Source organism: Lupinus angustifolius, unplaced genomic scaffold, assembly GCF_001865875.1.
Source record: "Lupinus angustifolius cultivar Tanjil unplaced genomic scaffold, LupAngTanjil_v1.0 Scaffold_113_53, whole genome shotgun sequence".
In the NCBI taxonomy this organism is placed as follows: Eukaryota; Viridiplantae; Streptophyta; class Magnoliopsida; order Fabales; family Fabaceae; genus Lupinus; species Lupinus angustifolius.
In genome coordinates this window covers 6418-18702 of record NW_017724922.1, presented here as the reverse complement: position 1 = coordinate 18702, position 12285 = coordinate 6418, and the positions used below count along the sequence as shown (strand labels likewise).

Below are 12285 nucleotides of genomic sequence, written 5' to 3'. Positions count from 1 at the left end.
CTGTTTGAACGGTACCCTTACTGTATTGCATGGATTATTAACTATATGTTCACCAAAAAAATACTTTATTTTATTATTATGTCTGACAAGACATGATCTTGGTCCTAGATATCCTTTTTTTGGGAATCAAGACTATGTAGTTCTTTGAGTAGAAAAAGTTTGTTTGTTGGGTTGATTTTATTTCTTAAAAGAAGAAATGTTTAAATTATTATCTTTAAAATAAGTGAAACATAGCCATTACGCTCGATATCGAATCTCATATTAAAACTTTGTTAAGAAATTCCATTTTTTTGTTTTTTTATTGAAAATACTTTTTTTTAAATATGAATGAAGCATAGCCCTTTCGTCTGATACTGTATCTCATATTAAAACTTGGTTAAGAAATTCTAATTTTTGTTTATTTATTTTAAAAAATAAAAACAAAGTCTATTTTGGATGTAGAAATATAATTAATTTTAAGAAAGTGAAGTGTAGCCCTTACGTCTAACACTGTAGTATACCTTAAAATTAGGATTAACATATTTCACATAGTCATGTATTAAACGATTTTTATTTTTATGTAATTATAAGAAAAACTGAATTTCGATATAATTTAACAAATAATCTGATCACATACTTTATTTATTTTTTATGGTGAATGTATTAAAATTATTGTTATGATAATTATTAATGAAATGACGTAAATAGATAAAATCAAAATTCTAGGGGTGAAATTGTATACATGTATTGACTCCAAGGCTGAAGTCGGTGCCAACTTGAATTTCAACAAATTATGTTGGCCTAATGTCTTCTATGTTGAAACCATATTCCAAAACAAGTTTGCAATCAAAACCGTTTGAGCGAGAGAGAAAACAAAGAAGCTTTGGGAGTGTTGGAGATTATATATTTTTATGGTTTTTTGCTAGTGTCATCTTTCGTGTGTTGTGTGGAATACTTTTGGATTATCGTGGATGATATGAGTATTTTTAAATGTTGAGTGTTTGCATGTATTTTGTTGAATGATTTTTTTGGGTTATTGTGTATAGGATATTTTGAGGTTGTTGTGGATGACATGAATTTGTTGTGTATGAGAGATTTTTGGAATTGTGGATCTCTTGGAGTTTTGTTGGATGATTATATATGAATGATAATGTCTAGAGAAGGAAGAAAATGATTGAAGAATGAAAACTTTGATTGAGAGGATTGTTGAGGATTCTTGGGAATAGATGATGGATGAAAGACTTTTTTGGATGAGATTTTATGCCCCCCTAATTTCATGTCTCATATGCCTATTTAAAGTTGAATTTTTTTACACATGCTTGAAAATCAAATCAAATTCTCTATTAACTTCCAAGAGAAAGTTAAGGAGATTCTGATTTTTACTTTTAATTAAAATTCAAAATTTTAATTTATGCTATTATGATGTTTAAAATTAAAATTTAATAAAAGTCATAAATTCAAATTTAAATCATTTTTATTTTGGAACACATAAAAAATGTTATTTTTTTATAGAAACCTAAAATGTTTATCTTATTGTTATTTTTTTTGAAAAATGTATTTTGGGCTGGACAAAATTGGATGTTCATAGTTGCCCCTCATTACTTGTTGCTTATTGTATAGCACATAAACTAAGGTTTGAGTGTTCTCACGATAAGCAACTAGTAAAGAAATGAATGCTAATTTTGTTGAGATACAAAAGATTTTTTGTTGGTAAAATAAGGTTTGAGGTACAAAAAACTTTTTGTTCGAGGTCGTCAAGCACGAGCCCCTCAAAAGCAAAATTTGAGGTCGTCGAGCACAAGGCCCTCAAATTTTAAAACTCAGGCACAGAGCCTTGGATGATTGGCTTCGAGGTCGTCAAGCACGGGGTCCACGAAGACACAATTTGAAGTCGTCAGACATGAGCCCCTCAAATTTAAAAGGTCAGGCACGAAGCCTGAGAAGATTGACTTCGAGGTCGTCTAGCACGGGGTCCTCGAAGGTACAATTTGAGGACATCAAGCATGAGGTCCTCAAATTTGAAAAGGCCAGGCATTGAGCTTGGAAAGATTGACTTCGAGGTCGTCGAAGGCACAATTTGATGTCGTCAAGCACGGGGTCATCAAATTTTAAAAGGTCAGGCACAGAGCCTGGGTAGATTGACTTCGAGGTCGTCAAGCACGGGTCCTCGAAGGCACAATTTGAGGTCGTCAAGCATGGGACCCTCAAATTTTAAAAGGTCAGGCACAGACCCTGGAAAGATTGACTTCGAGATCGTCAAGCATGGGGTCCTCGTAGGTACAATTTGAGGTTGTCAAGCATGATTCTCTTAAATTTTAAAATGCCAGGCACGGAGCCTAGGAAGATTGGCTTCGAGGTCGTCAAGCACGGGGTCCTCGAAGGCACAATTTGAGGTCGTCAAGCACGAGGCCCTCAAATTTTAAAAGGTTAGGCATGGAGGTTGGGAAGATTGGCTTCGAGGTCGTCAAGCACGGGGTCCTCGAAGGCACAATTTGAGGTCGTCAAGCACGGGACCCTCAAATTTTAAAAGGTCAGGCACAGAGCCTGGAAATATTGACTTTGAGGTCGTCAAACATGGGATCCTCGAAGGCACAATTTGAGGTCGTCAAGCACGGGACCCTGAAATTTTAAAAGGTCAAGTACCGAGCCTGAAGAGATTGACTTCGAGGTCGTCAAGCACAGGTCCTCGAATGGACAATTTGAGGTTTTCAAGCACGAGGGCCTCAAATTTTAAAAGGTCAGGCACATAGCATGGAAAGATTAACTTTGAGGTCGTCAAGCACGGGGTCCTCGAAGGCACAATTTGAATCGGTTTAGGTGAATGGTATAATAATATGATTATTTGGGATATGTGTGCATGAAGTTCATGCTGATGTTTGTACTATAATGATTAATGTATGCATTTTGACTATGCATTTGATTGACATAAGTATGTGTAATGATGCTTATGATGCATGAGAAGTGGTTGATGTTTAACATGAGAAAATTAGGGGTTTAAGGGTGTAGTTGTTTGAATACTTGTTTATGCATGAACTTAATGTTGTTGTTTTTATGATTAAATTGAGTATGTATTGACTTGAATATTGAGATGATTTAATGTATGTATGTCTTGTATATGCATTGTTTGTATGTCATGTATATGCTTTATTTGATGTTATTATTTGTTATGTATATGCATTGTTTGATGCTATTATGTCATGTATATGCATTGTTTGATTATGTGAATATGCAATGTTTGATCCTATTATGAGAGTATTTACTTTATGTCTTGTATGATATAAATTATTATATGCTTTTTGAATGTAATGGAATGGGAGGTAAGACCGACGCACGAATGTTCTAATGTATTATTCATGATTTATTTTTATATTTTTCGGATGAAACTCATAAATTTTTGTAGACTCTACTGAAGCGACCCTTGATGCATACTGTTGTTTGGTACCATAACTTTTCACCTATCAAAATTTCCCCAGTTAGCTAATGATGTCTTTCTCTTAAGGTGGTCTACAAAATTTCCTTAGTATAATCTTGATGATAGTAACTAAACTCAGTCATAATGCTCTAGTGTAGGCTGGTTGAGGAATTCTTACCAAAGCGTTGATATTTTTGTAGCAATAAAGATCGCCCCAATACGCCTATATTGACATATTGTCTTCATTCGTTTGGTTATTGTTCATAAACTGCCACAACTTGGATGATCAATGATGTGTGACAGTAAGACTTCACATTAAGGGTATTCATTTAATTTTCCCTAATTTTTCCCATAATACCTTATGTAGGCATCTATCGGGAATTCTCTCATTTTATTATCGTCACAAGTCACCTTTGGAGGTTTTTGACTTAGAATCATTCTCCTTTTCCTACGTTCTCCATATGGATTTTCAACCTAACACTCTTTTTTTTGTTGCTTTTTTTTTTGTGAAAACCCTCGAATGTGGTTATTTGACTTGATAGATAGCAAAAGACTTGTATGAGTCCTTGTTGAAGTTGCTCTTGAAGATGATAACTTAAGATCTTCCTCTTCTTGGTTGAGAGATTCTGGTTTTTTGTGATGAAATCAACTTACAGAGCCGTATGAAGCCACTTCACCATTGCCTCAGTTTTGAGTTTATTATAACTTTCGAATAGCAAATGAGATCATCCAAAAAAACTGCCACAATTTTAGGCTTCTTATAATATTCCATCAAACAATGGGATCAACTCAAAAATTTCCCCAATATGAGATATTAATGGTCATCTTTCCCTTTCAATTGTGCTAGTGGGCTTAGAATGGAAAGCCGTAGGCCATGAAACATCTCAAAATCTGCACCAATAAGTGCATATATTGAAGCACACGATATATATCCTCACCGAACTAATCTCTTTCAGAGTGTGTGGTTGTTCCTCCTAACAAGTGTTATTCTTAGAAATTAAACTTTTGACATTTTGGTTATTTCAAGGATCTAGCAAGGTCTTACATCAATAGACCAATGCCTTATTGGTAGAGCTGACAACCGAACCAACTCGGTATTCGTTTGAAACTCGATTCGTTATTTAGCTCGATAAACTTGGTTCATGAACCAAATGAGTTGAACTTGAGTTGGAAATTGAGCTCGTTAAATAAACGAGCCGAACTTGAGTTGGATATAGTTCGACTCGTTAGGTTCATGAGCTAGCTGAATAAATACACATATATATATATATATTTAATTATTTATTTATATATACATATATATATTTATATATAAAACCTTTTCAATTATTTTTCAAATTTTAATTAATTATTTGAGTTGTCCAAATGAACCATTCAAACTGAACCAAACAGTGCGAACTTTAATCGAGCCGAATTCGAGCTAAAAAGATAACTCGTATCGAACTCGAATCGAGTTTCGAGCTAAGTCAATCCTTATCGAGTTGAACTCTGGTTCGACTCAGTTCGAATCGTTTCTAACCCTACTTATTGGTAAATATGAATGATGAGTGACAGAATAATAATATATAAAATTCATATACTTTCTATGTATACATTTTCTTATAAATCTATGGAGCAATAAATATAGAGGAGAGATCCACTTATTCTAAGAGTAAGTTTTTTAAACTTACTTCTCATCCTAGCCACCAATTATAGAGAAATCAAATGATTTGAATTAGTGAGTAGATCTAAACTATTAGTTATTCATAGAATTGATGGTTAGGATGAGGAGTAAATGTAAAAAACTTACTCTTGAAGTAAGTGGATCCCCACTCATAAATATAAAGTAATGTTATGACACATGTAACTTGTAAACCAATCATTAATAAATAAATTATCAACTTGTGATCTATGTAAATTTCTTATGGTTGGAAGATTAGTAGAGAGATATAGTAAAATGATACATCATTTTTTATAAATATATGAAAAAAATATGTGACAAAAAGAAGATGAATAAATTAAAATATATTTAGAAGAAAATGTATGAAAAAGTTTTTGTTTTCTAAAACATGATAGAATGATCATATGTTTCTATTTATGTTATACTTTATGTTCGAAACCAATTAAAAAAATATTATTTAATTAAAAATACAAAAATTAATATTTTAATATTATTTTATAAATTTTGATTAATTAAAATAAAAAACATACATTTTTCGAAGAGATGATCATGATCTAGTTGGCCATATGATTACTTATTCAATTGTCTGTGTTTGTACATGCAATAATAATTTGGAATCCCTTTCACGTGGGCACTGGCGGTCCTTGTCTAGGAAAGGTTGGGCACCTGTCCCCTCACATTTATTTTTCAAGATATGGTAAATATAATTTTTTAAGTATACTTCAAATTTTGAATAAAATTACATGTTTTAAAAAATTATTCTGATAATATTTTAAATTAATTATATTTTATTAAGTAATATAAAAGTACTACTTAATAGATTAAGACATAATGTGACATAAAAAATGGGATAAATGATCTCTGTTGATGTGATATATCTCATCCTCATTTTCCACGTCTTAGTACTTAGTGTTGACTTTTAGCAATATAATATGGTCCTCTCACCAGCATACACCAAAAAACGTACCACTGGACATTAATGTTTATTTAATCATAATAAATAAATTAGGTAAAAACAACTGTCTCAGTAAGTAGTGTTAAAGAATGACAGTCTTTGGTCCATACCTTATAGTTTTGGCTATAGAATCAAGAACATAATACTACGTTTCTCTCAGCATACACCAAAAAATGTGTGACCAGGTAGCAAAATTCCTTCCACAATTAGTGGAAGCTGTGAAAATGCTAAGAGGAGTCCCTGAAGAAGTTGCAGAGATCAATGAAGAACTTGAAAGCATTGAATACTTCATCAATCATACAGACAGAATGGTTGTAGCAGCTGGACAATACAACAAAGATGGATTGAAGAAGATGGTGAAGCATATGAGAGAAGCAACTCTTCGCATAGAAGAAGTCACTGAAGATTATATGAACATCCAACAACAACAACCTCCAAGTGATCCTGGATGTGGAGCTACAACTAACTTCATCAAAACTATGATTCCTCGTCTTCGAGTTTCTTATGAGATTCAAGACATTAAATCAAGTATTGTTGATATCAAAGAAAGATTTGACTCTCTTGAACAAGGATCTTGTTTTCGACAAATCAAAGAAAGATCTTGTTTTGAAAAAGGATCAAGCAGTGAAAGCCAAAATGTCCCACCACAACATACTCTTCAAAGGAATGCTCTTTATGTTGAAGAAGATGATGTTGTAGGGTTTGAAGCTCCAAGAGATGAAGTGATTGGGTGGTTGAAAGAGAGACGAGAAGATCGCACTGTGATAGTTGTGGTAGGAATGGGAGGACAAGGAAAAACAACACTTGCTAAGACAGTTTATGACAAAGTGATTAGAGACTTTGATTGCCATGCATGGATCGAAGTGTCTCCGACATACACTCTACATGGTTTGTTCAGAGCCATGTTGGACAAATTCAATGAAAGAAATGAGGAGATTTCTAAAATGGGTCTAGACTCATTGGTCAAAGAAGTAAGAAAGTACTTGCAGATGAAGAGGTATGTTTTCTTCTTCGATGATGTATGGAACAAAGACTTTTGGACTGAGATTGAACCAATTGTGTTTGATAATAAAAAGGAAAGTAGGATAGTGATTACAACAAGGAACATGGAGGTTGCAAAACTTTGTAAGGTATCTTCTTTTGTTCATATTCTCAACCTTCAACCCTTATCACCCCAACAATCCATGGAACTCTTCTTCAAGAAGGCATTCCGAAATGAACCTCCTGGTGGAGAGTGTCCAACATGGCTCGAGGATATATCCTCCAATCTTCTTAAAAATTGTAAGGGGTTACCTCTAGCAATTGTTTCCATTGGCAATCTTTTAACTTTAGACAAATCTTCACCAAAATTGCAATTTTTGTGTAAAAGTCTAATTTTTGAGCTAGATTGGAATCAATGTTCATTTCGTATTTCAAATACATTCTGCCTTAGCTATGATGATTTGCCTTTCTATCTCAAGCCATGCCTTTTGTATTTTGGAATTTATCCTAAGGATTATAAAGTTAAACATAAAAGATTGATTAGACATTGGGTAGCTGAGGGGTTTGTTAAATTTAAATCCCATAAAACTTTAGAGGATGATGCAGAACAATATTTGAAAGAGTTGATGGATAGAAGTCTGGTGCAAATATCTTCATTTAGCATTTATGGCAAACCTAAAACATATAGTGTTCATTTCCTTGTACATGATATGATCCTTAAGAAAATAAAGGATATGAATTTTTGCCACTTTGTTAATCATTCTAAAAATGATCCGTCATTGCTTAGTTGGAAAATTCGACGCCTACAAATAGAAACCAACCCCAATGATTATTGGAATGTTACTAATATTGAAGGCTCACTCATTAGATCACTTTATGTTTTCCAAGAAGAAGAGTTACCTAAAGAATTTGTGAGGAAAATCCCTGCAAAATACAAGCAATTAAGGGTATTTGATTTTGAAAATAATAAGCTCAAATACATTCCTCAAAATTTTTGTAGTTTAATCCACTTGAGGTATTTAAGCTTTAGGAATACAAAAGTGCATACTCTTCCTGGGTCCATTGGTAACCTTCATAACTTAGAATCCTTGGATATAAAGTTGACAAAAATACAAGAGATGCCAAGAGAGATTACCAACCTTACAAAGCTTAGACACCTTTTGGTTGATGGGTTACAGATCATGGAAGGTGTTGGAGACCTGAAATCCTTACAAACCCTACGTGATGTGGAAATAGGTAACCCTGGCAAAGAGCTTGAAAAGTTGAGACAATTAAGGGTTTTGGGCTTGATTCTTGATGAACAAAACTACTTAAGCGCTTGTTCCTCAATAAATAAGATGCAACACCTTGAGAAACTATTTATTAATGCATCTGAAGTCGATGAAAGCATTGATTGGGGTTGTCTTTCACCTATGCCTGCACTTCAAAAGCTTCACCTAGAAGGACAACTAAAGAGGTTTCCAGAGTGGATACCAAAGCATCAAAATCTGGTTGCATTGACCTTGAGGTTTTCCAACTTAACTGATCCACTGAAACCACTTATACATCTTCCAAATTTGTTGTCCTTATCACTTATCATGGCATATGGAGGTGAGACTTTGCGTTTCAAAAATGGGGAGCTTCCGAAACTAAGGAAACTAGTGCTCAAAGAATTGCACTTATTGGATTCCATCGATATCAATGAAGGAGCATTGCCATCATTGGAAAAGTTGATGTTACACAATATCCCATATTTCATTCAGGTACCCTCTGGTATCAACCACTTAGGGAAGCTTCAAGTTTTATGTATTGATGAGATGCCAAGAGAGTTTGTGGATCGCATACGAGAAAATATATGGATCAACAACAATGTTCGCCAAGTAACTATTTCAAATGGAAAGAAGGTGAGTTTTCTAATTCATATCTATATATTAATTAACGGAAGAATGATGTTATTATATGCATAATTGAAAACATGAATCATTATTGAGAGTAGTTTGAGTCATTAGCATATTGAGGTTTCTAGACTTGAGCTTTTTCAAACTATTATCCAACCTTCTTATTTGTTCTCAAATATACATCACTTTTAATTTTAAAATTTAACACTAATATTTACTATTTACTTTATGCAAGCTTTGTCTAATTCTTGAAATAACCTCTATGATTTGTATTCCATTTTTCTTCTTGGTCCTTTTCGGTTATTACAGTTTATAAAGTATTGTTTTAGATGCAAAATAGTTATTCTCCTTCAAATCCCTTCATTATAAATATGCATACTTTTTGTCCTTTGTTATCATTTTGTTATGTTTTTTTCTTTGTTCTTGGTGTTGTTTTTAACAATAACTTAGTAATGTTCCATTGTCAAATTGTTCTTTCAATTGACAGATTGGCAGGTACTAGAATTCCCATACTGATCAGGTGTATGAGGAGATACTTTTCACAACAACAATAATGTTACTGTATCTTTCTGTTGCTTCTTTCTCCAAATAGGAATGAAGAATAAGTGGAGTAGGTTTTTCCTTCACAAAGGCGTATGAAACCTTTAAATTTACTATAAGTGATTCTATACATTTTGCTTTTGATTGAATATTGTGTGAGGAGGTATTATTTGTTCAACATGTTATGAGACTGTCTTATTCAAGAATTGTAAGTTCTCGTGATTTATGAATATCTTTTTCTTTCCCTACTTTTTAATTCCTTGCTATATTTTCAGATGCTCTATCTTTTTCTTGTCTATTTTTTAATTCAGTGCACCTATATCGTAATTCTAATAACAAAGCATTCTAGGCTAAAACAATTTATGAATATTATCAGGCAATAACGTGTGAATAAAACATGTGATGTCATACGTAGGAAGCTTCATATGAAATTTTTGTTCCCGTTGCTTACAACAATTATTAATGGCACGAAATAATACTTACTGGCTGAGTCACGACCAGGTCACTCTCTTTAAGACGTTTCGTGGTACTGCCCTAAATGTGCAAGCAGACTATCAACCATACCGTCCCCAGGATAAAACAACTCAGAAATACACCCACCACAATGTGGCTACCAGTGTCAATTCTCGAAATTACCCACAATATGGCACCCGTACCATTTCTCTTCCCACAATACTGACTACCAGTGCCAGTTCTCGAAATGCCCACAATATGACTACCTGTGCCAATTCTTTCCCCCAATACTGACTACTAGTGTGAGTTCTCGAAATTTTCAGAATATGGCTACTTGTGTCAATTCTTTCCCCCAATATTGACTACAAGTGTCAGTTCTCGAAATTCCCACAATATGGCTGCATGTGCCATTTCTTAGTGTCACGGAAAGGAAGGGGGAGAAGTTTGTCGGAAATACATCGGCGGAAAATATGAGGGAGAAAGAAAAAGTTGAATAAAAGCGCATTCAACTTGGGGCAAGAAAATATGAAGGGAGAAGGCTTCTATTTATAATTTGAGATTTTTTCCAAGTTCCTCATCTTTCTAATGTGGGACTTGAGAGTTGTTTTTTTTTTTAAATTCTTCTATGTGGGACTTGAGAGTTGTTTTTTTCAAAACTCTTCTGTGTGGGACTTGAGAGTTGTTTTTTCAAAACTCTTATCTGTAGGACTTGAGAGTTGTTTTTTCAAAACTCTTCTATGTGGGACTTGTGTGTTTTTTATATTTCACACCCAAAAGTTCTCAGTCATGGTTTTCAACAAACCATGTTCCAACAATCTCCCACTTGAAATTAAAAAATGATTTCCGAGAATATTTGTGGTCTCAATAACATTGTGCATAAACAAGGGTGTCATGCGACTTGAACCTTTACATAGTGAATAAGATCCAGATTGTACTAGAGTGACTCGTAGTCTTGAACTCTATCTCCAGCATCAAACCACACACAACCTTTTCAAAGGTGTATTCTGTAAAGTCTGTGCGTTAAAGGTCATGACGTCTATCCTAGTATAGTGAACGCTCTAGAAATTTATGCCCTAAAATTTCATAGGAAGCGGCCCACTTCCACATTCACATAAGTGAGTGTATCAAGAGTACTCCTATAGCCTAGGTACTCCGCTCCAATTGGAGTATAGATCTCATTAAGAATTTTAACTCATCCTTACATATGCTACAGGAATCATGCTTCTCATAATTTTATAGCATGTTCATTCTCATATCACTTCTCAACTTGTTATTACTCATTGAACCTATTTCTTGAGATCTCTAGTCAGTTAGGTTGGGTTACCATCATGAGTGATCCTCGTTCTAAGGGCAATAGTCTCATACTCTTAGAAGTATTATGGACTTTCTCTCTAGCTAGTCCTTTCGTCAAAGGATCTACTAAGTTATTCTCATTGCGTACATGATCCACTCTAACAACTCATGTACAGAGTAACTCTCTAATAGTGTTGTGCTTACGACGTATTTGTCGCTTCTTACCGTTATAAAAACGGTTTTCAATTTTTTTTTGCAATAGCCGCGATACTATCACAATAGATCAACACAACTGATATATGTTTTTCCCATATGAGAGTCTCTGCAAGCAAACTTCTCAGCTAACTTGTTTCTTCATTAGTTGTTGTTAATGCTACCATCTGAACTTCCATAGTGGATTGAGATAACATAATATGTTTCTTGTTAGACTCTAGATAATTCATCTCATCATTTATGGCTTCTCGCCACAAATCAACATACAAAGAAGTCAAAAACTTCTTGGAGATTTGATGGATTATCCTCCAACATATAGACCATATAATCAGGTGTATACTCTCTAAGAATTATTGCTCTCTTACTTCTTCTAGGTTCTATTTCAAACATTTTATTTTCTATCATTATCTCTAATCACAAGTATGTGACTAGTTAAAGTGCCCCCACTATTCCTCAATTTAAAAAGGAATTTCTTCTCATTAAAGTCAACATCGTTAGACTCAATGATCATTTTGTGTTAAAGTCGTAATACTTATACGCAATACTGTTTATATCATACCCAATGAATACACATTCATAGGTTCTACTTGCCAGTTTAAAAGCTCTAGGGGCATACCTTCATAAATAATTTCATGAGCAATTCTCTTTATCTCATTGAATTGAGACTCTACTAACACATCATATTTTTTTTTCTTGACTTCCTCAATATCATATTTCTTTATTTCTCAAGTGCATACCAAATTAATTTGGCAGACATATATGGGTTGTAGTAGTTATAGAGATCATGTGACAACTCATTCAGAATGAAATTCATAAAAGTAATCATTTTCATTAATAGCTAGTTTATCCTTCTTCTTTTTTCAGCTTTCTTCAGCAACATTAGGACATTCATTTTCAAAACGTGTATAATTTTTCTCATAAT

General features: G+C 33.7%; 1 protein-coding gene across 1 annotated transcript; it reads left to right on the top strand.

Annotated features, from left to right (window-relative positions):
- The first annotated feature begins 6141 nt into the window (after nucleotides 1–6141).
- On the top strand, nucleotides 6142–9646 carry LOC109339820 (disease resistance protein RPM1-like). The gene is made up of 2 exons (XM_019577342.1): nucleotides 6142–8870; nucleotides 9352–9646. The coding sequence occupies exons 1-2, from the start codon at nucleotides 6180–6182 to the stop codon at nucleotides 9364–9366; spliced, it is 2706 nt and encodes a 901-aa protein (XP_019432887.1). The 5' UTR covers nucleotides 6142–6179; the 3' UTR covers nucleotides 9367–9646.
- The last annotated feature ends 2639 nt before the right edge of the window (nucleotides 9647–12285 follow it).

Excerpts from the sequence above, each read along its gene's own strand:
- LOC109339820 (XM_019577342.1), top strand. The coding sequence starts at position 6,180 with ATGTGTGACCAGGTAGCAAAATTCCTTCCACAATTAGTGGAAGCTGTG.